Genomic DNA, 27,628 nt, shown 5'->3' with positions numbered 1-27,628 from the left:
AGGTCGGGTGCTGGGATGTCCAGCCCCCTGCTGGCCCCTCCCACCAGCCATGATCCGCCTGCATTGCCCAAAGAAGCACAGAGACTATAAATGTGCGGCATATTTCTAAAACATTGAATCCGACATTCGGCGCACAGTCCCCAGCAGGTGAATCTTTCCATGTCCTTGTGTTTCTAATAACAACTCATTCTCCACCAGGGAATGTTTGGTGAAAGCCACATTCATGGTTTCTTATACCCCTCCCCCCTCCCCCCGTACAGATCAAGTCATTTATATAATCAAACAAAAGAGGAACATTTGTCCTTGCTGGAAAATCACGAACTTGAGTACCGCCGCTTAGATTGCGTCCCTACGTGACCCCGCGATGATCCGGCCTTTGCATTGTCAGAAAGAATCCAGCGGCGGCCTTTGAGGTCGCTCAGGAATGATTTCCAGGCACGCTTTAATTCGTGTTGCATCAGGTGAAAAAAAAAAAAGAAGAAAAGAAATAAAAATCTCCCTGCACTTTGCGACATTCTAGGCACTGAATTGTCTTTTTCCTTCTAGGTTTCCATTACAGAAGCCCACCTCGCCCGCCTGCGGATAAATCTGGTATTTACGCCGCTAAGCAGACATACAGCTGGTTACGGGGATGTTACAGGTTGTATACATAATGCATGGCGGATAAGTGCTTCACATATGGAGGGAAAGTGGAGTATCAATCCCTGGGAGCCGGGATCTAAGCCGGGAAGATAATGGTCTAAACGTCAACGCACGCTCCTACCAAACATTTCCCGCGTTCTTTAGAAAGGTGAACTCCCCAGACGATATTGCTATATAGGGAGGGATTACCGCGGCAATAGAACCGCCACCGAACCCAGCAAATCACACCGATCCCCCACTTAAATAAGAATATATTGTAAAAAGTGCCGAGTCCCAGATACAGCCAAGGAACATTTTATCCTGACCCGGATTAGTGGGAGGCGCCACCTGGGTGCAATTTTAGGGTTCCTCCAGGGTGACGTGGGCCTACGTGAGTTTACGCCTGATCAGATCAGATCTGTGGGAGAGCCAGTGATTGGGGGAGGGAGGTTGTTTGATTGGGGGCTCTGTAATGGGGGAGCTCTGATAGGAGGAGAGGGCTCTGATGGGGGGACTCTTTGGTGATGGGGGGACTCAGCCATGGGTGTACTTTGATATGATGGGGGGGGGGGGCTCTGGTGTATAGGGAGGACTCAAATATAATGGGGACCTCTGGCATGAAGGGGAGACTCTGATGTGACAGGAGGGACTCTGACTAAGGAGTAGAGATGTGAAGGGCTGGAAAAAAAACTGACATTTTTTTTATCCTGAAGGCTTTTTTGCTTTTTTCCCAAAAATTTGAAAAATTGAAAAAAAAAAATTGTGAAATATTTTATTTTAACATGATGAATAAAATATTTTAAGACAGGGTGTTCAAATATTTTCCAAATCATTTCTAAAAAAAATGGATGATAATCAGATTATTCTAATTTCTGTGCACTGAGTGAGGACAAGCAAGTCCTAGGTAACAAACTGAACCCTCCAATGCAAGAACAGTACGCATTTCTTCCTCTAGGAGGTGCTGTGCTGCTATTGTAACAAGAAAAAGATTTCAGTTTTGCTTTTGCATGTTAGTGGGTGTGTTTGGTTTGTTCTGTCCTCTTCACTAGGCCTCAAAAGCATTGGAAGAAAATGCAGAGCAACAAAAAGGACCTGAAAGTATATACTTAACCACTTCCCGACCGGCGCACGCCGATGTACGTCGGCAGAATGGCTCGGGCAGGCATATTGGCGTACAGGTATGTCCAATTTTAAATGCCGTCCTGCCATCGTGAGCGCGCCAGTCGGGACCCCTGTGAGTCCGGTCACGGGACCCGTGGACTCGATCGCTGTGGGCATACCCGCGATCATCTCACGGGGCGGCTGAACTGGGAGATGCTGTTGTAAACAGCATCTCCCCGTTCTGCCTAGCAATAAGTGATGCTGATCTCTGCTCCATGTGATTGGAGCAGAGATCAGTGTTCACTAAAAGAAAGCCCAGCCCCCAACAGTTAGTAAAACGCCCCTAGGAACACTTAACACCTACACTGCCACCCACTGGTTAACCCCTTCACTGCCAGTGTCATTTACACAGTAATCATTGCATTTGTATAGCAGTGATTGCTGTATAAATGACAATGGTCCCAAAAATGTGTCAAAAATGTCCAATGTGTCCTCCATAATGTCGCAGTCACAATAAAAATTGCCGATCGCAGCCATTACTAGTAAAAACAAATTATTAATAAAAATATCATAAAACTATCCCCTATTTTGTAAACGCTATAACTTTTGCGCAAACCAATCAATAATCGCTTATTGCGATTTTTTTACCAAAAATATGTAGAAGAAGAATACGTTTTGGCCTAAACTGAGGGAAAAAAATATTTTTATATATATTTTTGGGGGATATTTATTATAGCAAAATGTGAAAAATAATGTGTTTTTTTCAAAATTGTCGCTCTATTTTTGTTTATAGCGCAAAAGATAAAAACTGCAGGGGTGATCAAATACCACCAAAAGAAAGCTCTATTTGTTGGAAAAAAAGGACGCCAATTTTGTTTGGGAGCCACGTCGCACGACGGCGCAATTATCAGTTAAAGTGACGCAGTGCCGAATCGCAAAAAGTGGTCTGGTCTTTGGCCAGCAAAATGGTCCGGGGGCTGAAGTAGTTAATGAAAAAAAAAAAAAGGTAAGAGTTTACATTTATCTGATTCTGAATCCAGAAAACTGAATCATTTAGCTACATTAGTTTATCATTATAAACTTTTGTGTAAATAATAATTTAATTACATAGATTAGTGTCTTCTTGCAAAGCAGTCATTTTTTTCTTGTTTTTATTTCCTACTCCCCTCAGAAAAATGGTGATACTATGGAAGAGCCCTGGGGCCATCAAAAAAAAAAATTCAGAATTCTGAGTTTGAAAGTCAGAATTCTGACTTTGAATCTCAGAATTCTGACTTTCAAACTCAGAATTGTAAATTAAATTTTTATTTTTTTTTGAGATTAAAAGCCAGAATTCTGAGATTAAAAGTCAGAATTCTGAGATTCAAAGTCAGAATTCTGAGTTTGAAAGTCAGAATTCTGAGTTTGAAAGTCAGAATTCTGAGATTCAAAGTCAGAATTCTGAGATTCAAAGTCAGAATTCTTTTCACGGTGAATAAAGTTCGTTTTATTAATATTAGAGACACAAGTTACAATTCAGAAAACAGCAAAAAGAAAAAAGGAAAACAAATTAAAACAGTTGGTGTACAAACACATACCAAAGAAAAAGGAAATTAGAATCCAGTACTACCCACATGGAATGCAATATATGTTACACAACAACCTTCCCCAACAGACCCTGCGAGGGCAGTGGACGATAGCCACCATTCCCGCCTCAAATCCCACAGAAGGGGGGGGGGGGGGGGGTGCATGTAGAAATAGGGAAGACCGAGGGAAAAAGAAAAGGGCGGAGGAGAAAGGAGCAGCAGCGCGGGGGGGGGGAGGACAAAAGGAAGAAAAAGAAAGGAAAAAGAGGGGGGAAAAGGAGGAGAGGGGGGGGGAGGGCAGTGGGGGAAGAGAAGGCCCGACCCACAGACCCATCAGTGAGAGTTCCCGTATCTATATCTCCGCCCTTTCTCCACCCGTCCAGGGCAGCCATATGCCGTCAAATTTCTTAGGGCACTTTCTACTAATATATGTCATTTTGTACAACGGGAGGGCTTTATTAATGATGTCCTCCCACAGGGTCAGCGTGGGGGGGGAGGCGGAGGTCCAGCGAAGGAGAATGGCCTTCTTGGCATAATAAAGCAGAAAGGCAATCAGGAGCTTGGAATAGCGTGGCCTCTGATCATCGTCCTGAATGCCAAGAAGAGCCAGCTCCGGAGATCGAGGCAGAGGGAAGCCCAAGCGGCCATCAATGGTGTCAAACACATCAGTCCAAAAAGCGGCCACCACCGGGCAGCTCCAGAACATGTGGAAGAACGTTCCCTCTACTGCTCCACATCTGGTACAGGCCGGGTCCCTCTGTCGATACAGTCTGTGCAACCGCTGTGGAGTGTAATAAACCCTATGTAAAAACTTGGTCTGTATTACCTTATCTCTAGAAGAAATCACCAGGCCAAGACTATCCTGGAAACAGTCACCCCAATCCTCCCTCTCCAGGGAAGGAATGTCTCTCTGCCAGGCCCTCCACAATTTCTCCATCTTGGGAGATTCCACACTGAGGAGCAAGGTGTACAGGGACGAGAGAGGCTTGGAGAGCTGGTCCAGAGACAGTAGTTCCTCCACCGGATCCATAGAAAGGGTCGCAGCTGGTGGCAGCTGCGCCCTAGCTGCATGTCTCAGTTGGTGGTAACGGAAATACATCCACCCAGGCAAATCATAGTTAGTGGCAAGTTCCCCAAACGTCTTCAGGGTACCCCCCGTGATAATATCGCCCAGCGTCCGTACACCGTGTCTCACCCATACCCTCGGGTCAGGGACCGTCCGAAAGTGCGGGAGGACAGGGTTCTCCCATATTGGCTGTCGGGGGGACCAGACTCCCGGCTTAATGAACCTTTTCCTGGCCAACCCCCACACCCTGAGCGTCGTTCTAGTTGAGAGCGGAAGCCCCCGACGTGCCCCAGGACCTTTGTATACTAAATCGGCCAGATCCTCCAAAGAACCCACCCCAGCCGCTTCAACGCAGCTCGCAGCGTTCGTCCTAGAACGGGCAAACCACCAACGGACCGACACAAGGACCGCCGCCCAATAATAGACCCTGAAGTCGGGCAAGGCCAGTCCCCCACACCGCACAGGTAGACACAAAGTGGACCTTGCGATCCTGGGGTTAGATCCCCCCCAAATAAAGGAGCCCACACATCCATCTAGATCCGCAAAAAAGGCCCTCGGGAGCAAAACAGGGGAGTTCCTAAAAAAGTAGAGGAACCTAGGGAGGAAGACCATCTTTAACAGGTTAATGCGACCCAGTAGATTCAGGGGAAGCTTCCCCCAGGAGGCACATCTAGCCTTCAGCTGGAGGAGAGCCGGTTTCAAATTCAGTTCAAAATACTGTGTCGGATCCCTACCCACCACTATCCCTAGGTACTTGAATTCGGTGACCCACTGGAGGGGAGTGTCCGCCGCCGCCGCCCTCGACCCCGGGTCCAAAGGAAACAGGACGGATTTGGTCCAGTTTATCCTGACCCCAGAGAAACGTCCAAAGACATTGAAAATTTCCAATGCCGCTCGTAAGGAGGAGTCCGCATCTCTCAAATAGAGGAGAGCATCATCGGCGTAGAGTGACACCTTCTCCTCAAGAGGGCCGACTTTAAGCCCTACCACCCCCGGGGAGGCCCTCAGGGCCACCGCCAGAGGTTCCAATGCCAGCGCAAATAGCGACGGAGAGAGGGGACAGCCCTGCCGGGTGCCCCTCTCTAACCGAAACGCCTCCGACAGCCTACCATTAACCCGCAACCGCGCCCTCGGGCCGTTATAGAGCAACTGCAGCCAACTCAGGAAATGGGGACCAAACCCATATCTACGAAGTACCTCCCACAAATATCCCCATTCCACTGAGTCAAATGCCTTTTCGGCATCCAGGGAGGCAACAACCCTGGTCCCAGCGTTGACATGAGGGATAGTTAGATTAAGGAAAAGGCGTCTCAGATTGATGTCAGTACCCTTACCGGGCATAAACCCCGTCTGGTCCTCATGAACGAGGCTCTCCAGAACCTGTGCCAGCCGATTCGCCAGGACCTTTGCCAACAATTTGGCATCGACATTTATCAAAGAGATCGGGCGGTAAGACGCACAATCCTCGGGGTCCTTACCCGGCTTGGGCACCAACACCACGATCGCCTCTGACATGGATTCGGGGAGCGACCCCCTCTCCAGGGACTGGGCGAATAAAGAAACCATTTTAGGGGCCACCAACTCCTGGTAAGTAGCATAGAATTCAACAGGGATACCATCCGCCCCAGGGGACTTCCCAACCTGCATTTGAGCCATAGCCATCTGAACCTCTTCTAGCGTTATGGTCTTTTCTAAATGGGCCACCGCCTCACGGGACAAAGTGGGGAGTTCCACCCCATCCAGAAAGGCCCGGAGAGCCGGGTCCTCATAATCCACCCTAGTGGAGTACAGGGCACTATAATATTGCACAAACCGGTTCAGGATACCCTCCGGGTCCGTGATGAGGGTCCCACCCTCACCCCTGACCCCACCAACATGCGCACTAGTACAGTGTCCCCGAGCCAACCACGAGAGCAGCCTCCCATTTTTATCCCCATATTCAAAAATCCTTTGAGCAGTGCCCAGCATAGACTTCTTAGTCAATTCTATCCTATGGAGCTCAACCGCCCGAAGTGCCATTTGCCATTCCCGATACCTGATGGGGGTAGGGTCCGCCACATGAGAACTCTCCTTTTCCCTCAACACCCCCTCCAATTCCTCCAGCAGCTGCACAGACCGCTTGCGACACCTGACAATTCTAGAGGCATATTCCCCCCTCAACCAACACTTGAACGCATCCCAGACCACCCGGGGCTCCGTAGAGTCCGCATTCTCCAACCAGTAATGACAGAGGGCCTCTGGCATATCCTCCTGAACCCCCACATCCGCTATCCAATACCCCGACAGCCTCCACAGTCCCCTCCGCCGAGGGAGCCCAAGAGAGACCCCAAGGAGGAGGGGAGCATGGTCAGACACCCCCCTGGGCAGAATCCGCGCACTCACCACCCGACTCAACATAGCATGCGAAACATACCCCAGATCTATGCGAGAGAAGGTACGAAACGTGGCAGAATGACAAGTATACTCCCTGTCCGAAGGGTGAAAATGGCGCCAGACATCCACCAGCCCAAAAGTGTCAGCCCATCTCGTCAAACCCGGAGTCTCACGAGAGGGCCGCTGGAGTCTGTCCAGCTCCGGGGACGGGGCCATATTATAATCTCCTACCAACAGGACGTTTTCCACTCCATACTTTATAACCATGTTCATAATGGCAAACAGAAGGTCAGTATCTGCGGGGGGAGGCAGATAAATACCCACCAGAACATACTCCACATTCGCAATAGTAACATGCATAACTAGAAACCTGCCCCCCGGATCCGTTTTCAATTCATGGAGCTGGAACGCAAGGGATCTGTGAACAAGCACACTCACCCCCCTGGAGTAACTCGAGTAGGTGGCATGGTAATGTTGGCCAACCCACGCTCTCCTGAGACCAAGCACTCGGGAGCCCATCAAATGCGTCTCCTGAAGGATACAAACATGTGGTGAGTATCTTTGTAAAAAGGTAAACACCAACGAGCGCTTGACCGCGGAGTTCAGACCCCTCACGTTCCAGGACAGAACCGAGAACTCAGCCATAACTGAAAACCATAGTAAATAAATGCCCGGATTTAGTCACATGGCCCCCACCCCAAGGAAAAAACCATCCCGCCCCCGAGGGTGCCCCAGTACCGGAGTACATGTAGGCGGCTAAGCCCTCCTGAACAAGAACGGTGAACCCTGAGACCATAAGCCACCCCTCATAGTAGAATTGTACATGTGTCAACATACCGTGAAAAAAAACAACAAACACAACACCCAAACTTAAACTAAACAAAAACTGATCAGCAACGGCCGATCGCCCCCGCCCCCCACCCCGCAAAACCCCAACAGTGGAGTCCCGCATAGATCCCCAAACTTAACTGCAAAAGACCCTTAGGGCTTCGTGAGCAACTTACTCAGGTAGGCGTGCACCAGACCGCCAGGAGGACGCAGCCCCCCCCTCACCTGATACACACAGAGGGGGAGACCACTAGTCCTACCTGTCACCAGCGCTATAACCTCCCCGTAAGAGTTGCTAGAGCACAAAAAACATATATCAAAAAGTTCACCCAGCCATTTCCCACAGCATAGTCCTGAGCAGAGGAGTCCCACAGTCCTGTAGGATGGACCAAGCATGACAGGCACACTCCAACAGTCCATCGGATCCCAGCCGGACTGAGGCGAGGGCGGGGGACACCACAACCGTACCCCCCCCTCAATTCAGGGAGCATGGAGAAAAAAGTAAAAAACATAAAACGAAAAAAGTGGGAAACCACAAAGGAGGAAGAAAGTTCAGAGTACAAAGCCACCGCAGCAGGCACATCAGCCAGTAGTAAATCTTCAGGATAGTCAGCCAGGTAGTGTCTCCAGCCAAGATGCAGCATCCCTGGGATTAGTGAAGAATCGGACAGTCTCACCATCTACCACCCGCAGTTTCGCCGGGAAGAGGATGCTATACTTGATCCCTTTAGCCCTCATGGAAGCCTTGACCGCATCGAAGGATCTACGCTGCTTCTGAGTCTCCATGGTGTAATCGGGAAAAAACAGTAGCTTAGAATTCTGGTACTTGACCTCCTTCAGCAGCCTCGCCGCTCTAAGCACCTCATCCCGGTCCCTGAAGTTCAACAAGCGCAGAATCAGGGTGCGCGGGGGGCTCCCCGCCGGTCCCCTCTGCGGAGGGACCCGGTGAGCTCTTTCCACCGTGAAGTAGGGGGACAACTGCGCCTCCGGGAACAGGGATCGGATAAGTTCTTCCACAAACACTGTAGGGTTCTGTCCCTCCACCCCCTCCGCCAGGCCGACGATTCGCAAATTATTCCGCCTACTGCGGTTCTCGGCGTCCTCTGCACGAAATTCCAGGGTCCTCACCTTAGCCTGCAAGGTCCGGAGCGCCACCGAGTGTTCCGCCAGCACATCCTCCGCCTGACCCACTCGTTGCTCCGCCACTCCCAGCCTCGAGCGGATCTTATCTAGTTCCTGCCTGATCAGGCCGACTTCCGTCTGGACCACCTCCATCTTCCCCGTCAGCGCCGTCTGGCAGGCCGCTATGGCGGCCATCACTTCAGGTATGCCCGGGAGGGAAGAAGCATCAGCCTCCGCCGGCGCGGTCTGCGTCGCCATGTTGGAATGGGCACGTGGTCCTCCCGCTCCACTGGAGTCCAGAGCGTCTAACGGCAAAGCCCCTGGGGGAAACCGATTCCTCCTACCGCCCTTGTGTCCCGCAGATGAACGGGACGGCATAGGGTGAGCCAGACAACCTGCCAACAGGCAATAGCACGGGTAAAAGGATGCAGAAGGATCAGTCTCTAGCAGAGCTCAGGGAAGCACGTCTGCTCACGCCGACATCTTGGCCACGCCCCCCCAAAGTCAGAATTCTGAGATTCAAAGTCAGAATTCTGAGATTCAAACTCAGAATTCTGAATTATTATTTTTTGATGGCCCCAGGGCTCTTCCATATGAGACCAACGTCTAGCAAATGGAGGCATTTTCACATTACAAGTTACAAGAAAAGAAAAAAATGTGATTTGCAAATATTGTCAGATGAAATATGCATTTCCAAATGCTACCAGGATGACAAAACACATTCTTGTATGTAACAAGTGTCCTGTAGATATTAAACTAATCCTTCATGGATCGAAGTGAAGAGGACAACAATGATGACAATGCACATCGTTTTTCTCAATGTTCTTGTAACAGAATAACTTTCAATCTTAAAAAGACACAAAAGTGCTAATGTCGCATTTTTTAAAAAATGTTTCTGTTTTTTGTTTCCCCTCAAAAAAAGGAGAAAAAAAACAGGGTTTTTTTTCCGAACTTCAACGTTTCTGGAAATTTTACATCTCTGAGGAGGGACGTCACAGGAGGGACTTTGATGTGACAACCCAAAAATCAATATCTCAGAAATTTTGAATATTACATAAGACCAATGACAAAAAAAAAAAAAAAAGAAGAAGAAATGTCTTAGTGAGAAGCCTATCCATGTACAGTATAGAATGCACACAATACTTGGTCGGGGCTCCGTTCGCATGAATTACGGCATCAATGCGGCGTGGCACGGAGGAGATCAGCCTGGGGCACTGCTGAGGTGTTATGCTGTTCTAATTTTATGAGAGGCACCTGTATATCTTGTTATGAAGGATGTTATACTATGTATTTCATGAAGGAAGTTACACTAATGTTATGAAGGAAGTTACACTATGCATCATGTTATGAAGGGAGTTATACAATGTATTTTTTTATAAACTAGTAAACTTTGAAAACAGAATGTAACAAGTGACTCATGGTGGTAACTTTGTATTCCTTTCATTGGGTATAATCAGCCGGGTGTATTTATCTAACAGATCCCTGAATGGATGTGCGGCTCTATGATTATGTTTATACATACGGGGAGTCAGCGGAATGATAATTATAGGGATCACTAATTAAAAGTTGTGATTCACAAAGGTGACGCCCCAAACCGAGTCCCTGGATGGGCTCTTGCGGCCGACAAGCATTGCTTTGCAAGAGAGCCAAGAACAATAAAATTCACAGCAGAGGCTCCTCCGCTCAATGTTGCAACAATGAGGACCCAAAACGAATGTTCAGCGCAGTCCACGCACTAGCCATACCCCGCCCCCTTTCATCTTTGAGGAGAATAGTCTCCCCCTGGGGTTCCTGCACACTAGTTGCTTTTCCACTGGCGTTGCATGGTATGCAGCAATTGGCTACCTCTATCTGATGAGCTTTATGCCACCATTGATGTTATACGGAGACTATCCTAACACCCAGGCATTTTCTAACATCACAAAATGCTGCAAAGATATAACATGCCACCTCAGCTCCCGCGGTAGGGGATTCGTGCCTCCAGCTCACTCTGTGCCATTTACCACATGTCGTACTTACTGCCGGGGTTGGAACCTGATGCATCTGCTCCTGACGAGTGGAGAAAAATCCACGAAACGTGTCGAGCTACGTTAGATGCTACAGCTATACCAATCACACCTTGATGATGTCATCAACACTATTTTAGTACAATTATACCTGTACATTCCATGTGATTATGGATACAGTTACCGGGCATGCCACCCTTGGCACTTGCAGGCTATATTGCTGCTTTATATATGATTACTGCTATTACCATGTACTTATTATGATCATGTGCCCATTTGTATATATATATATATATATATATATATATATTGTTTAATCCATCATGCCTTGTGCTAAATATATATATACACACACTATGTGAAATCATTTTTCTATTAAGTTTGTTATGAATAAACAATTTTTACTCCCACCTCTGCATTTCAACTGCTTCATCTAAAGTCCCAATTTCCTTATGAATGTATCCTTTGAGGAGAATATACAGAAAATCGTTCACACTTGTGATCCAGAGTGGATCGCTCTTCTGAGGGGGTTTGAGAATCACTATGTCACCTCCTCACCCCCTGTTTTGACCCCATAAAGTCCACATTACAATGCATGTGTCTGCGAGGTGTTTGGGGCATGACCCTATATACCTGAATGGGTCACATTCGATGGCAGAAATGCCCGTAGAATATGACCGGGGGGGGGGGGGGGGGCACAATTTTGGTTACTTGCACAAGATGTGTACATCCCCACCTGGTTGCCTTTGCAGCTTAAAGGAGAAATATAGCCAAAGTGGGACAATGGGGTGGGCAGGAGGGGCGGCTCCCCCAGGCACTGTGGCATCATGTTAGGCAAATTTTTTTTGGGGGGGGGGGGGAATTGTTCCAGTACAATTAAACTGCATTGAAATTGTACTGTCTTCAATCATGTTGTAAAGCGCTGCATAAACTGTTTTTGCTATATAAACCCTGTATAATAATAATAATAATAATAATAATAAACAGATTTTTTTCACCGTCTCACACAGAATGCAATATCACAAGGGCTGAGATGGGGGGGGGGGGGGGGGGGTACAGCTAATGGAGAATGGGTTACAAGCTAAACTGGGCTAGAGAGGGATTTCAGCTCATCCGATCCCTCTAGTGGTCTTCGATGGAAGTGATTTGTCATAGTTGGCAGAGCCCAGGGAGCCCAAGGACACCTCCAGTTCTGTAGGACACAACCTGTGGATTATTATGGAGAAATTACATGGGAGATCCAATTTGCTACATGACATCCGGCACACCGCAATCAAACCGCGCTTTATGGTGCACCACATGGAAGAGCCCCTGAGAGAAATCAGCCTGCTTCCTATTTGGAAGGAGAAGTGGACAACTTTATTGATACTGTCCCCTGTGTGGGAATCCTTCCACTTTATGGCTTGTGACAAATGGGATTTCAGATTGTCCGCGTGGAAGCTCGAAGATGAAAAATGATCCATCAAATGAAAAAAATATTACATGGAAAGTTTGCATCGGTGCTCGACAGACATAGGCCTTCAACCCCAACCGCCACCCCCTTATCAGCCACCTGGATTACTAAGGGTTAAGTCCAACAAGGTATATGCCATCTCCTGGACTTCTCTCTTTCACTTAGGCTCTATTTTTACCTGTGCAACTTCAAAATCGTGCAATTTCCATTGTGACTTGATGCGTCTGAAGCGATTTTGATGCGACTTTGAATACATGCAATTTTTGGCTTTGACCATGCGTCTGTATGTCTACATTGAAAGTCGGACCAAAGTAGTGCCACAGATATGAACGGTACCCATTGCAAAAATTGGGGTGCACCTTGTCATGCGACAAGATATCCCTGTACAGATATCCCTATACTTCTTACCCTGGACCTTCTGGTCTCGGCTATAGGAGCTGCAGAGTTGTGTGCAGCCGCTCTGCCTGCCCCTCACTCCCTCCTGCCCAATCACAGAGTGCTTTGTATTATCTGCACCTGTTCACAAAATACAAAGCCTTCTGTGAATGGACAGCTGAGGGAAAAGGTTGGGCAGAGCTGCTGCTGTATGAGAAAGCAGCATCATATCAGAGCGCAGGAAGTATAGCCATAGCTTTTACACCTGGTTATCTGCACCCATTCAAAAAATACAAAGCCTTCTGTGAATGGATGGCTGAGAAGAGGGTTGGGCAAAGCTACTGCTGTATGAGAAAGCAGCATCCTATCAGAGTGCTGGAAGTATAGCAATAGCTGTACTCCTGGCTATCTGCAATCGTTCAAAAAATACAAAGCCTTCTGTGAATGGACAGCTGAGAAGAGGATTGGGCAAAGCTGCTGCTGTACGAGAAAGCAGCATCCTATCAGAACGCTGAAAGTGTAGTTGTAATCCTGGCACTCCGTAAAACTTTCAGTTATAAATAAAAGAGATAATGGATGCCACCTTGTTGAACCTAACTCATAGTAAGCCATCACATTTAAAAAGAAAAGTCTGAATACCTGGAGTTCAGCTTTAGAGGCTGCACATTGAGCAAATCCTGATAAGGATACCTACAGCCCTCTGGCTATTACAGAGGCTGACAAAGCATGCTGGGACTTGTAGTTCCCCCACCACTGGTGATCTGCTTCATTTAAAACGAATACTGGCGCCTTGTATAACTGAATGGTGTTCTCTTACCTTCCAGCACGGTCAGTTTGGCATTGCTGTTGATTTCGCCCACGCTGTTGGTGGCCGTGCACTCGTAGATGGCCTCGTCCCTGTTAGCCCGCAGAGGTTGTATCCGAAGCACGGACCCCGAGCCGTCATCAAATTCAATGACCTGGGGGAAGAAATGACTGTGTGAGTGTACTGGGCAGGACAGGCCGATGTTACCATTACTGAGCATATACAATGATAACTGCTATTTCAGTTTTGTGTGGTGGCTGGCCAAGAGGAATCACATTTTGAGGTCGATTTACTAAAACTGAAGGGTGCAGCTCTCCATAGAAACTAATCGGCTTCCAGATTTTATTGTCAAAGCTTAAAGGGTAACTCCACTTTTGTGGAAAAAAAAAATAGCAAATAAAATAATATAGTGTATACAATTGCAACACAAGTCATACTGTAGTTGAATGTTAATAAAGTGATTGTAAAGTCTAAGATTTTTTTAGTTAAAAATAACAGACATGTTATACTTACCTGCCCTGTGCAGAGGTTTTGCACTGAGCAGTCTGGATCCTCCTCTTTGGTGCTCCTGGCCCCTCCCTCCTGTTGAGTGCCCCCAAAGCAAGCAGCTTGCTATGGGGGTCACCCGAGCTGAATCACAGCTCTGTGTCCATTCAGACACGGAGCCACGGCCCGGACCCACCCCTTTTCTCTTCGCAGTGGCCGACTGACTTTGATTGACAGCAGCAGGAGCCAATGGTGTTACGCTGCTGTCTCAGCCAATGAGGAGAGCCCTGGGGCAGGACCACACAACATGTGTTGTGTGGTCATAAAAGGGGTTAAAATCCATAGGCAACAGTTTCATGTTTTTCTCTCTTAAAGAGGGATTTCACTGAAAAAAAAAAAAAAAAAAAATTAAAAGCCAGCAGCTATAAATACTACAGCTGCTGACTTTTAATAAATGGACACTCACCTGTCCCGGGGTCCAGCGATGTCGGCAGCCGAGGCCGAACAATCGGCTCTCGGCTGCTGCCACCGCCATTCTAGGTGAGGGAATCAGGAAGTGAAGCGCTGCGGCTTCACTTCCCGGTTCCCTACTGCGCATGCGCGAGTCGCGCAGCGCAATAGGAATTGTCCGCGCTGTCTCTGGGACCCGTGTGTGTCCCAGCAGACAGCGCGGCCGGACAGGAAGAGGCATAGACTCCCACAGGGTTCCAATGAGTTCCAATGAGCGGAAGTTCTACTTTAGGGTGGAACCCCGCTTTACGCTCCTTTTACACTGGCAGAGTCCACCAGCAGATCCGCCTGCTCAGAAGGGCGTCTCTCCGCTGATCCCCGCCTGGATGACAGGTCTGTGTCCGCTCCGCTGTCCTCTATGGGCGATCCGATGGACCACCTGTTCATTTCCATCTGACTGTCATCAGATCAGATCCGCCAGACGGATGGGGCACCGTCTGTTTTTAGCAGATAGGATCAGATTGGTGTCAATGGACACACGTCTGTTGACATCCACCGCTCCATGAGGTGGCAATGGGTGGTCTGATTGGGTCCACCTGAAAAACTGACAGGTGGACCCGATCAGTCCGCCCATGTGAAAGGGTTTTGTTTTTTTTCAGGCCAGTGAAAAACAAATCTGATACAATGTAACATGCACATAGGAGCTTATGGAACGTTACATTGTATCTGATCTACTTTCCACTGGCCTAATGGCCCGTACACACGATCCGAAAATCGGAGGAAAAATATCGCTTTCTGCGCGATCGTGCGATAATCAGATCATCAGTACAGAGCTTTTGAGAGCCAATCACGGTTCAAAAACGGTTCCTCCAATATTATTTTATCAGACATGCACGAAAATTTCTCTCTTACGATACTATTTTTGTTTAATCAGTTCAGTTGTCTTCCAATTTTTTATTCTGTCGTACGAAAAATTTTCAGAACTTTAGTAAACTCTTCAGGTTCGATATACGACTAGCATGTGAAAAAAAAAACCCCCAAAAAACGTTTTTTTGGGGGGGGGGGGGGGGAGCTCAAAACTATTGCCATTGCAACTGTAGTGTGACATCACAATTAATGTTTCACAACAGTGCCACAAAATAGCACTATATATATCTATATATAGATATAGATATCTATATATAGATATAGAATCTATCTCTATATAGAGATATAGATATATATATCTATATGGATATATATATATATATATATATATATATATATATATATATTTTATATGTATATATATATATATATATCTATATATATCTATATATATATATATATATATATATATATATATATATATATATATATATACACACATATACATATACATACACACACATACATATATAGCCTTTATAGTCACTAGACAATAATTCAGGAATTGAGGGGGGAAGAAAAAAAACCTGTCTGGGGTTCTAACCTTTCCCTACACAATAAAGCCTTCCTGTTGAGGGGATAAAGTGCTGGATTCTGTGCGGACACACAGACATGAGCTCAGCCCATGCAGACAATGGGCTATTAGATAAGGACAGTGAGGGGCGACTACCAGTGTAATGTTCCTGCTCAGTGATGGATTCTCGCTTTCCTTCTGTAATACGGACTGATACAATCATTTAAATTCAGTTGCTTTAATCTCAGCAAAGCTCTTAGAAGCCACGCACGTTTCTCCATAAATTTGAAAAGATCCAATTTGCTTATCAGAGGTATGGAGAGAACGCATGTGGCCTGTCCTCACTCGCTCTAGAGGATGATAGCCAGAAGGACGGGTGGGTGAGGAGCCATATAGAGAACACCAGAGTCATCAATGTCTGCCTACTGGAAGGACATTCTGGGTTGATTTACGAAAACTGATGAGTGCAAAATGTGGTGCAGCTGTGCATGGGAGCCAATCAGCGTCTAAGTTCATCTTGTTCAATTAAAGTGATTGTAAAATCTCTTTTTTTATTTTTTTCTTTAAAACTAACAAACTTGTTATACTAACCTGCTTTGTGAAATTATTTTGCGCCGAGAAACCCAGATCCTTCTCTTCTCGGCTCCCACTTTGGGCACATCTGGCGAGTGCTCCCCCACAGCAAGCAGCTTGCTGTGGGGGCACCCGAGCTGAGGAGCAGCTCCGTGTGTCCATTCAGACACAGAGCAGTGGTTCGGCCCCGCCCCCTCTCTCTCCTGATTGGCCGACTGACTTTGATTGACAGCAGCGGGAGCCAATGGAGGGAGAGTCCCGGATGGTCGAGGCACTAGTGCAACGTCGCTGGATAGAGACGGGGCTCAGGTGAGTATTAGGAGAGCTGCTGCACACTGATGTTTTTTTATTTTAATGCATAGAATGCACCTTCTGCCTGTACAACCACTAAGCTTTGACAAAAAAAAAAAAACCTGGAAGCTGATTGGTTTCTATGTACAGCCGCACCAAATTTTGCACTCTACAGTTTTTGTAAATCTCCCTTCTGTGTCAATGTAACAGAGCCCATCACTGCCCACCTATCAGCACAGTACCAGGCATGTTTGGCACAGCCAGCCGCCGGCACTTGGAAAAAGAAATCATCAAATACCTCGAAGCGCTGCGAGCTGACTTTCTTCCCTTTCTTCATCCAGGTGATGCGCGGTTTGGGGTCCCCCGTGGCCTGGCACACGAAAGAGGCGACGCCACCCGACATTCCTATCTGGTCATCCGGCTTGCGGATAAAGATGGGCTCACCTGTGGAAGAGAAGATAAATGTGATTAGAGATGGCACAGCGCGGATGTTTATGACATTTATTACTCGGACGCTGGACAAGAGGGGCCTGGAACGCCGCGTCAGGACATCTGTGCTGCAATAAAACTGGTTGTTCTGCCACAAATGCATTGTGGGAGATCTCGGCTGCTCGCTGTATGGAAGAACGCTGAGCTATGTATTTATGTTACAGGCGTTGGGCGCACCAGAGGCTTTGCTGGTGCTAGTAGTTCCACGGCCTGCACAACTCCAAACCTGCAGATATCGGCACTCGCTCCTAGTTTTTGGTGAAGTAAAAGATAAGTACTCTGTTGCCGGGGTTAGCTTTGGGGTCAGGTTGTAGGCGGGGCCAGTTGATTGGTAGCTGAGATTTAGTAATGGTACACAGAGACCAAGGAAGGTGGCACAATTATTATTTGGTAAAGCAGAAGTAACAATTAACATGTGGAAGATAGCGGGATTCCCCCACTGACAGCTGAAATGTAAAAAAAAGCCGCCAGTTATCGGTTGTTAAGGAGCGGGAGTGCTGCGTCTTTAAAGCGAAGTTCCATCCAAAAGTGGAACTTACGCTTCAAGCACTCCTTGCCCCTTTACATGCCACATCTGGCGTGTCATTTTTTTTGGTGGGGAGCGGGTACCTAGTTTTGTCAGGAACCCAGCTCCCCACTTCCTGTTCTCGTTGCCTCGCCGCCTAGGAGGCTCCTCCTCAACCTCTAGGTGACTCCTCATCTCCCCCTCCCTCTCTGCAATCTTCTGGGACACATCACAGGTCTCAGAAGATTGCCTGATCACTAAGAGAGCTCAGCGCGGATCACGCATGCGCATTGTGCTGCCGTCTGTGAAGCCGCACGCTGTCACAGCCGGGTGCCCACACTTGCATTGCCGGCACCGCAGGGGGGAGGGGGAGAGGAGCCAGGCTTTGGACGGCCGCATCGCTGGACCATGGGGCAGATGAGTGTCCGTTTATTCAAAGTCAGCAGCTACAAAAAGTGTAGCTGCTGACATTTAATAAACACAAGCGGGTAGAACTCCCCTTTAACAACCGATGACTCATTCAGCGTCAATGGGCAGCTGTTGACAGCTGAAGTGTAAACAATTTGCAATTGGAGCGGTCAAAAAAAAAAAAAAAGCAGGCCGGCAATGTTTATCAACAACATTGCTTAGCTGTTGAAACAGAAAAGATAAAAAGAAACATTGTTTATTTTTGTATCTTTCTGCTTCTTCATCTACAGATCAAAGGGATGAACTTTCATCTGCAGCTAAAGTCATTTAAAGCAACCTGACAAGCAAAAAAAAAAAAAAAAATGTTGTTTCTTTATTGAATGTTTCTCTGTTTTAACCCCTGATTAATCCTTAATTTACGGCTCTCCTCTCTCTTCCCCTGCACAAGTAGGCTGGGGGGCACAGACTGCATTGGCGGGGGCAGGCTGCATTGGTGGACACGGGCAAGGCTGCATTGATGGACAAGGGCAAGGCTGCATTGGTGGACAAGGGCAAGGCTGCATTGGTGGACAAGGGCGAGGCTGCATTGGTGGACAAGGGCGAGGCTGCATTGGTGGACAGGGGCGAGGCTGCATTGGTGGACACGGGCGAGGCTGCATTGGTGGACACGGGCGAGGCTGCATTGGTGGACACGGGCGAGGCTGCATTGGTGGACACGGGCGAGGCTGCATTGGTGGACACGGGCGAGGCTGCATTGGTGGACACCGGCAGGCTGCATTGGTGGACACCGGCAGGCTGCATTGGTGGACACCGGCAGGCTGCATTGGTGAATAGGGTAGGGGTTGGGTGGGGGAACTGGTGGCGAGTAACCCTTGAGGCCTTGCTAGTAGCTCAGGACTTGAAATTTTGAGCTCTGCTCTACCCCATGAGCGGATGGGAGTAATCAGACTCCATTTACACCTGACTGCCCCCGGGAATCGATCTGCCTAGGTGGAGGAGGACACATTCCCTTCTGATCGGAGTGAAGTGGAGGTAGGTACACAAGTAAATCCCATATCTTCTCCCTCTTTTTTTTGCTTCTGTGCCAGTGCTGACCAATCAGAATGGCTCTGACCCATCCTGGAACCCCAGCAGAAAGTATATGAGTGGGGATTTCAAATCCCGAGCGCTGCACAGGCAACGACAGCTCAGCATCCCGGAGGAGTATGGAGGGTGTCCGGTGTTAGTTCAAGCTTACATTATTTTCTGGAAGGTACACTATACAGAGGTAGGTACGATGTGTTTACATACGCCACCCCACATCAAATCATTCTCTGTAGCAATTACCTTTTGTACCACCACCCCCTCCCTTTAGAATGTAAGCTCTACGAGCCGGGCCCTCCTGTACCTTTTGTATTGAACTCTACTGTAATTGTGTTGTTCTTCCCCCCATACATTTTAAAGCGCTGCGTAAACTGTTGGCGCTATAATAATAATAAGCGCAGAGAAGGAAGGGGAACCTCTTCACTGTGCACAAGACGATGGAGCAGATTTCAGATAAACTTTTACATTGCAGACAACGCGGAGAGGGAATGTCGCTCGTGTACCGGCGGGTAGTCTGAGTGATAGATGGCGGGTGAGAGGGGACCATCAATCCTCCAGACATGGACAGGAATCACTCACAGATCACGGCCGATGACAGGCGGCCGGGGATGAAGAAGGGATTTCTCTCTGTAGAGTGACGGGAAAGTGATGCGGCGGGTCACGATAACGCAGCGGTGTCAGCGTGAAGAGAGCGGAGGATTAGGCAGAGCTCAGCGGCAAAGCGGTATCACTACCCGGATTAATTCTTCGCTCTCGCAGCGTTGTCTCTGCGTGTCGCACGCCTTTCGCATCTGATGAGCAGACGTGCCAGGTACGCCGACCACCTGACAGCCATCGACGCCGCGTCACCGGAAACCTGACAGGCCGCGATAACGGTATTGATCGGGAAGAGGTAGAGATCACACGACTGTCTGATCATTTGTACAAATCTGCTCAGTCCGGATTATCTCCTGGGTGACACACTAAGGGAGAACTCCGCTCTAACCAGTAGCCTTATCCAAACCCTTCCCCTTCAGTCTTGCACAGTTGTACCGGCTCCTCTCCTCTTCCTGCTCACAGCGCCATTTGTTAAAGTGGCTGTAAAGGCAGAAGGTGCATTCTATTCTATGCATTAAGATAAAAAACCTTCTGTGTTCTGCAGCCCCCCCTCATCACCCTCAACACTTACCTGAGGTCCCTCAGATCCAATGATGTTGTAGAAATGTCTCGGGTGCCTTGTACTCCTCTCCTCATTGGCTGAGGCGCCATTTGCTCCCGCTGCTGGCAAAGTCAGTCAGCCAATGAGAACAGAAAGGGGGCAGAGCCGGGCCGCGTAACTCCTCCCAGGGACTAGCCAAACGCTTGCATCAGAGCTGATGGCCCTTGAAAGGGGTACTAAGGGAAGGGGACTGTGATGTTCTCAGGAAGCCGGCCCCTCCCACCAGCCACAATCTGGCTGCACTCAATAGAGAAGCACAGAGACCCAGTAATAACATCACTGGGGACTAAAATAAGATATGTAATGAAAACAGGGAGGGAGGAACCAGGATGCCCACAATATAAGTGGATTAGGCTTTAGTGGATGAAAACCCAAAGTAGATGACTTTGAGCATGCTCTGTGTATCACGGATTGCCATGTTTTTGTTTTTTTTTCTTCATTAAAATCTATTTTCTTTTTAGTATTATTTTGGTGATCTCCTGCAGCCTCGTTCAGCACCTTTCTGTCCATGTGAACCCAAGCACTGGCTGTACGGGACCTGCTTCCTATAAGTGACAACAGTGGACCATTGTCACAGCCGCCTGTAGTCCCCACTTGGGGTCAATGTGACAAGGCAGGAGCACAACGAGCAGACAGATATCACCCAGTTATAGCAAGTGGATAGTCACTTTTGTACGACTCTAAAGTTGCACGACTTTGGAGTGCAACTTTGATGCAACTGACCCATTTGGATGGGTGCAACTTCGATGTGACTTTGGCTTCAACCAATGATAAATGGACAACTGTTGCACAACTGGCCCATGGATTACATTCAAGTGCAACTTTCATGCGACTATATTGAGGGTTTATATTGCAGACTGACCAAAGTAGTGCAAGGAACCTTTTTTTTATAGGTGGTGCAACTTTAAAATCGCACATATTTGAATGGTTGTCATTGAAAAACATGAGGTGTGACTTGTCATGCACAAGTGTGAATGGCGCCTAACTGAACAAGCTGAAGTTAGAAGCTGACTGGTTACTTTGCACCAGTTTAGTAAATATTCTTATGTAAGGATGCCAGTTACTGGAGAGCTGCTGACCTGCTGTTCCCCCAAGGCAGGGAAAGGAGATATTTCGGCTAGATGGATACCTGCTGGTGCAACTGTGAGCGCGAGCGTGGCCTCAAGTCGCGTGTAGGGCAACACAATTCATTTCAATGGGCTTGCCTACATGTGAACATGTAACCCTTGCAAACCACATAGTGCTGCGGCACCATGTGGTTGGGCACACCCATTAGCGGAAGCACGGAGGTGCCATTAAATAACGGTGCCACCGCGTGTCTGCTAAAGGACAGTGTATTTCTGTGCGCGTCAGGAGAACGCACACATTCCCAACATGCATAGGTGTGAACCTCGTCTTAGACCCCTTTCACACTGAAGAGCTTTATGGGTGTTACATCGCTAAAAAATAGTGCCCGCATAGCGCCTGTAAAGCACCTCTCCTGTCTCTCCAGTATGGAGCAGTGCGCTGGCAGGATACCAAAAAAAGTCCTGCAAGCAGAATCTTTGAAGCGGTGAAAGAGTGGGGTATACACCGCTCCTGCCCATTGAAATTAATGGGCACCGTTGCAGAACTGCCGACAAAGTGCTGCTGCAGCAGAGCTTTGCGGGCCATTTTAACCCTTTTTCTGCCACTAGCAGGGGTGAAAAACCGCCCACTATCGGCGGAAAAACCATGGTAAAGAGATGCTTTACCGCCGACGCCCCAGCGTAAAAAAGGGGCCTTATTGATTTTAATATGTGCTCATTGGGGTTGCTTCTAACATCAGCTTTATTCATTAAGCATTGACAAAAAAACCTGGAAGCTGATCGGTTTCTACGCAGAGCTGCACCAGATTTTGCCCTCTCCAGGTTTAGTAAATCAACCCCCCATTGCATCATAGCAACAGCGCAGCTCATGCAGAAGTAGTGCAGGGACAGCACTAAATCTTTAAAAGAGAAGTAAAGGATTCCCCCCCCCCCCCCATTTATACTTACCTAGGTAGATGCAGCATGGGTCCGGTGCTGTATCTGTTGCCCCAGCGCCTCTACACTGAGAACAGAGCGATCAAACATCGCTGATCGCTCGGTTTTCAGAGCTCCGAGATCAGAGATCTGTAGACTGTCAGTCACGGCTCTCTGCTCTTCCCCCTCCTCTCTCATTGGAGCGCTGAGCTGTGGAGGGGGCAGAACAGCAGGCTCAGGCTCTCAGCACCTCGCTGAGAGGCTGAGCGGGGTGTCAGTGCCGGGACCTGGCGGATTAAGGCTTTATTGACGGGATGACGTGGTGACTGAACTGATATCCGTAACGTCAGTTCGCTCTCTACGGCTGAAAATGGGTCACAGGAGTGAAAGACGAATTGTACTCCCGTGACCCAGAGCAGAAGTACAACCAAACAAGCTCGGGCTGGACTTCTCCTTTAATGGGTGCGAAGGGCTTTCCTGTGCCCGGATTCTTCCCAATTGGTGTATAGGATAAGGTATGAAGGAGCTCCGGGGTAACTTGCGGAGGAGAAGCAGCTGCTGAATCGCTGACAGGCGCATTGAGTGATGAGCTATCTCGGGCGTCTTTCCTGAGATCGTTACTAACTCCATTACAGACCACTTTCACTTTGTTAATTTCGTGCTTTACCTACGAATGAGTCGAGTCCATCAAACAAATTACCGCCAATATTAGTATTGTTTTTGCTGTATAAGAGATCCACTTCCTGCCTCCCCGTGTCAGAGACGGACGCCCTCCATTATTCCATTAGGCGCTGATGAGCTGGCGGAGCCCCAATGGAACTCTTAATGGAGAGATGACTCCGATAGAGAAGAGCCTGTGAATGGGGTGTGCAGGCACTCCGCTCCAACGCACACACACAACTCTACAGCCGCTCATCAAACCTCATTCACAACAGGCAGGCAATGTGGGTGTCATCTGAATTTGGGGGGGGGGGTGAGAGAGTATTAGAGCCGGTAATTGTTAGGCTGCTGCTAATATTAGCACACCACGATTGTGATCCGAAGTCCTTTATTGGGACATCCCATGATTAAGCACTTATAATAGCGTGAAACGCGTCTACCGGGCACTCTGCTCTTGTGGTGTCACTATGGGATGTCCCAATAAAATCGTGGTGTGTGGCCCATTCTTCTTTTTATACATCAATTGCGGAGGCGAGCCGAGGTGGGCACCCACTGGTTCCATCAAGCTTCCTCATCTCACCTGGAGCGGCAAGCCTTCCTTGTCTAAGTACCAAGTCATGTTTTTTTCTTGGGGATCAAATACTTATTTTACTCAATGAACTGCAACTCCATTTATAACATTTGTATCCTGTGGTTGTTTCTGTATTATCGGTTGATATGTCTCTATCATATAAAATACACCTATGATAAAAAATTATAGACCCTTCATTTCTTTGTAAGTGGGCAAACTTTCACAATCTGTAGACGATCCAATCATTATTCCCCCCCCCCCCCCCAATTTATCTTCGGGAACTAGAGAACAGCTCCCCTTTATGTGATGAGGAGAGAGGGAGGAGTTTGGTGCCCAAACCGAGGGAAGCAGCCAAGGGTGACAACACTGGGTGCAGTACAGTGAGTGTTGTCACCGCAGAACAGAAAGTGTGTTACTGGCAGGATCACACAGTTAAAATAAAGGGAAAAAAGCCTAATGCCACACGACCGGACATTTTGACGGACTTGTTGCGGCAGACAATCCGATGGACTTTGCAGCTGAGGTCCGCCGGACTTTCAAAAGAATGGACTTGGCCAAACGCGATCACTCCAAAAAGTCTGACGGATTCGAACGTGGCGACGTAGAATAAGGAAGTTCATAGCTAGTAGCCACCCTAGCGTCGGTTTTAGTCCGTCGGACTAGCACACAGACGACCGGATTTTTCGACCGGACTCGAGTCCGTCTGACAGATTTGAAGAAAGTTTTGGGAAGAAAAATCAGCTGGAGCCCACACACGATCGAATTGTCCGACGGATTCCAGTCCGCCGGACCAAGTCCGTTGAAAATTCCGGTCATATGTATGCGGCATTAAACAGAAGAAATGCAACTGCCACATCTAGACCCCTTTCACACTGGGGCGTTTTTTTAGGCACTTTAGCGTTAAAAAAAGCGCCTGTAAAGCGCTTGAAAGAAGCTGCAACTGCAATCCCAATGTAAAAGCCTGAGTGCTTTCACACTGAGATCCCTTTCACACTGGGGCGTTTTTCAGGCGCTTTAGCTTTAAAAAAAGGCGCCTGTAAAACGCCTGAAGGAAGCCGCAACTGCAATCCCAATGTAAAAGCCAGAGTGCTTTCACACTGAGGCGCTGCGCTGGCAGGGCGTTAAAAAAAGTCCTGCAAGCAGCTTCTTTGCAGCGCTTTTGGAGCGGTGAATACAACGCTCCTAAAGCGCCCCTTCCCATTGAAATCAATGGGAAGCACCTGTAAAACGCCTGAAAAGCGCTATTGGCAGCAGCGTTTTGTGGGCGCTTTTAACCCTTTATTTGGCCACTTGCAGGGGTTAAAAGCGCCCCAATAACGCTCGAAAAGCGCTGGTAAAGTGCTGCTAGTTTAAGCGGCGCTTTACGATTGTTTTTCAGGCGCTGACATTGTGAAAGGGCTCTTAAAGCACTCAGGCTTTCCCATTGGGACTGCAGATGAGGCTTCTTTCAAGCGTTTTACAGGTGCTTTTTTTAACGCTAAAGCGCCTGAAAAACGCCCCAGTGTGAAAGGGGTCCTAATGCCAGGTACACGCGATCTGAGTTTTCGTCAGACAAATTTTGGATGGTTTTTGCGACGGAATTCTGCTCAAGCTTGGCTTGCCTACACACGGGCACACAAAAGTTCTATGAACTTTTGACCGTCAAGAACGCGGTGACGTACAACACTACGACGAGCCGGGAAAATTAAGTTCAATGCTTCTGAGCATGCGTCAAATTGTTTACGAGCATGCGTAGGAATTTAGCATGTCGGAATTGCTACAGACGAGCGGAACTTTTTCTGTCGGAAAAATAGAGAACCCGCTCTCAATCTTTTGCTGGCAGGAATTCCGCCAGTAAAGGTCCGATGGAGCCTACACACGGTCGCAATTTCCGACCAAAACCTCACATCGGAGGTTTTTGCTGGCGGAATTTCCGATCGTGTGTACGGGGCATAAGAAGCTGCAATATGTGATGACATTTATGTTGTTCGGTTTAGATACACTTTCATTTTTCATAGCTGTCTGTATCCCCATCACATGGGATTCAAAGGGGCAGGAAGTGAGATTAATAATTAATGTAAAATGTTTCAAACTCACTTGACATAATGAATTCACAATGTAGCGCACATATTAAACACACAAAAGAAGTTTGCGGTTTTGTTCTTCCAAACTGCTTAAGCATCAGTGTGATAAGGCCCTTCAAGAGACTTTGACAGGTCCACTTAAACGAGCCGCTATCACGTATTTTCCTGCGAGGATTTGGAATTATAATCGTTTCATTTACCTGAAAACCATTTCTGATGGCGAACGTCTCATTAAAAGTTCCAGAGTCAAAAATAACATCCGATGAGTAATAATAAAAAAAAAAACCCCGTTGAAGCCTCATATCCTACATTATTCCGAGATGCCGCGGACAAAGCCTTCGCCATATGGTCACCTCAATTCCGCACATCCCTCGTCTCCCCAGCAGCATTAAATATCGGCGGAACACTTTGCCGCGGCGAGCTGCGCTTTATCTCAGTTGTAGCTAATAAGAAAAGATGCGACATTTAACCCACGGAGAGATTTTCTGCAGCGATGACCAATTTACATTAATGAGCGTTTTATTCGGTGGATCTGCAAATAACAGCGCTATTATCGGGACGGCTGGTGTGCCGGGGACGCGCGCTAATCCTAATGGTGGTTAATGGCACAGATAACGAGAGCGGCGGAGAGATTCAGACACGCTTTGTCCCATTAGCTGATTGGCTGTTTCCATTAGGCGGCTGTCAGTGATGTAATAAAGGATCATTTGAATGGGCCACAGATTCCAGCCTTGAAAGGGTTTCCAAAAGTTGCTGGGAAAATGGCGCAAGCAGCTTTCGCAGCATCGGGTCAAAAGTGCCGATTCGCCATTTCTACGCTAAAGAAATTTTATTTCCGCAGAACTTTAGTTATGGCTACAATGAACCATCTGGGTGATAATTTTGCCAAGTTTGAGAAGATGTAGAATTGTTGCCTTTCTTTTTGGTTATGGATAGAGTAGGGAAGGGTTAAAATCCCTCTGAGTTTATTGTTTGCTGTATCCATCCCCTTAGGGAGTCTTTCCTTATGAACAGATCCCTAAGGGCCCATTCACAAAAGCTGCATTCTAAAACCGATCGTGTGAATGGGCCCTTAGGGGGTTTGTTCATAAAAGTTTGAAATCGATGGTCTGCCAACAAACCAAACTGTCCCTAAAACTTTACATGCCACATACATTTTCGGGAGGTTCTGGTGTGTTGGTGGCCCATAGCATTTTATTGTATGGGTCGGTGTCTGTTGTATGTCGGCCAGGGCTGGGACAAGGGGTGGGGCAGGAGGGGAGGCTGCCCTAGGCACTGTGGCATCATGTGGAGTAGGGGAGGGGATCCTCAAGGAGATTGGGGGGATTTTGGTTGGAAAGGGGAATTTGGGGGGAGGCCAGGGGTAAGTATTGTCCTAAGAGGAGAAATTGGGAGGGGGTGCCAAGAATGGTGATCTAGAGAGATTTGTGTAGGGGAGGATAATTTGTGCTAGGAAGGGGGATTTGAGGGGAATTTGTGCTGGGAGGGATTTGAAGTGGGGGGAGAAGATGTGTATCAGGAGGGGAAAATTTAGGGCTAGAGGCTTTGTGATAGGAAGAGATGCATTGCATTTTTTTCATTTTTTGTTTGGGGGGGGGAGCATTTGGGGGCAAAGATTTGTGCTGGGAGGGGTGGATTGTTTAGGGGGTAAACATGCAGATTAGTGCTCAGAGAAGGAGAGACAGCCAACAATAACACTAAGCCCTTGTACACACGGTCGGAGATTCTGACAGAATGTGTCCAATCAGAGCGTTTTGTCGGATATTCTGACTGTGTTTGGTCTACATCGGACTGTTTCCATCGGAATATCAGACGGACCAAGTTTTCCAACTTGTTGGTAAAATTTTCCAACAAAATGCTCCGATCGGACATACTCCGATCATGTGTAGAGAATTCCGATCGGACAAAGTGCCACGCATGCTCAGATCAAATTCCTACACCAAAGCTATTGGCTACTAGCCTGAACGTAGTCCCGTCGTAACGAAATGACGTCATCACGTCGGATTTTCCGACAACTTTGTCCGATCGTGTGTAAGCAACAGTTTCGGACAAAATCCGACGGATTTGGTTGTCGGAATCTCAGACCGTGTGTACAAGGGCTAAGTGTTGTGGT

General features: G+C 47.8%; 1 protein-coding gene across 13 annotated transcripts in view; it reads right to left on the bottom strand.

The window, feature by feature from the left end:
* PTPRF (protein tyrosine phosphatase receptor type F) overlaps nt 1–27,628 on the bottom strand; it is a 1,477,204-nt gene that overhangs the window by 221,893 nt on the left and 1,227,683 nt on the right. For all 13 annotated transcript variants that reach the window (XM_077450677.1, XM_077450676.1, XM_077450680.1 and 10 more), the window contains 2 exons: nt 16,855–17,000; nt 13,328–13,469 (listed from right to left, as the gene is read on the bottom strand). In XM_077450677.1, the coding sequence (XP_077306803.1) occupies nt 13,328–13,469; nt 16,855–17,000 (288 nt within the window). The remainder of the gene's footprint in view (nt 1–13,327; nt 13,470–16,854; nt 17,001–27,628) is intronic.

Source organism: Lithobates pipiens, unplaced genomic scaffold, assembly GCF_037356315.1.
Source record: "Lithobates pipiens isolate NorthernLeopardFrog02 unplaced genomic scaffold, aLitPip1_a1.2 Scaffold_23, whole genome shotgun sequence".
Classification (NCBI taxonomy): domain Eukaryota; kingdom Metazoa; phylum Chordata; class Amphibia; order Anura; family Ranidae; genus Lithobates; species Lithobates pipiens.
Note: the sequence above shows the minus strand (reverse complement) of the source record. Positions and strands in the feature narration are given on the sequence as shown.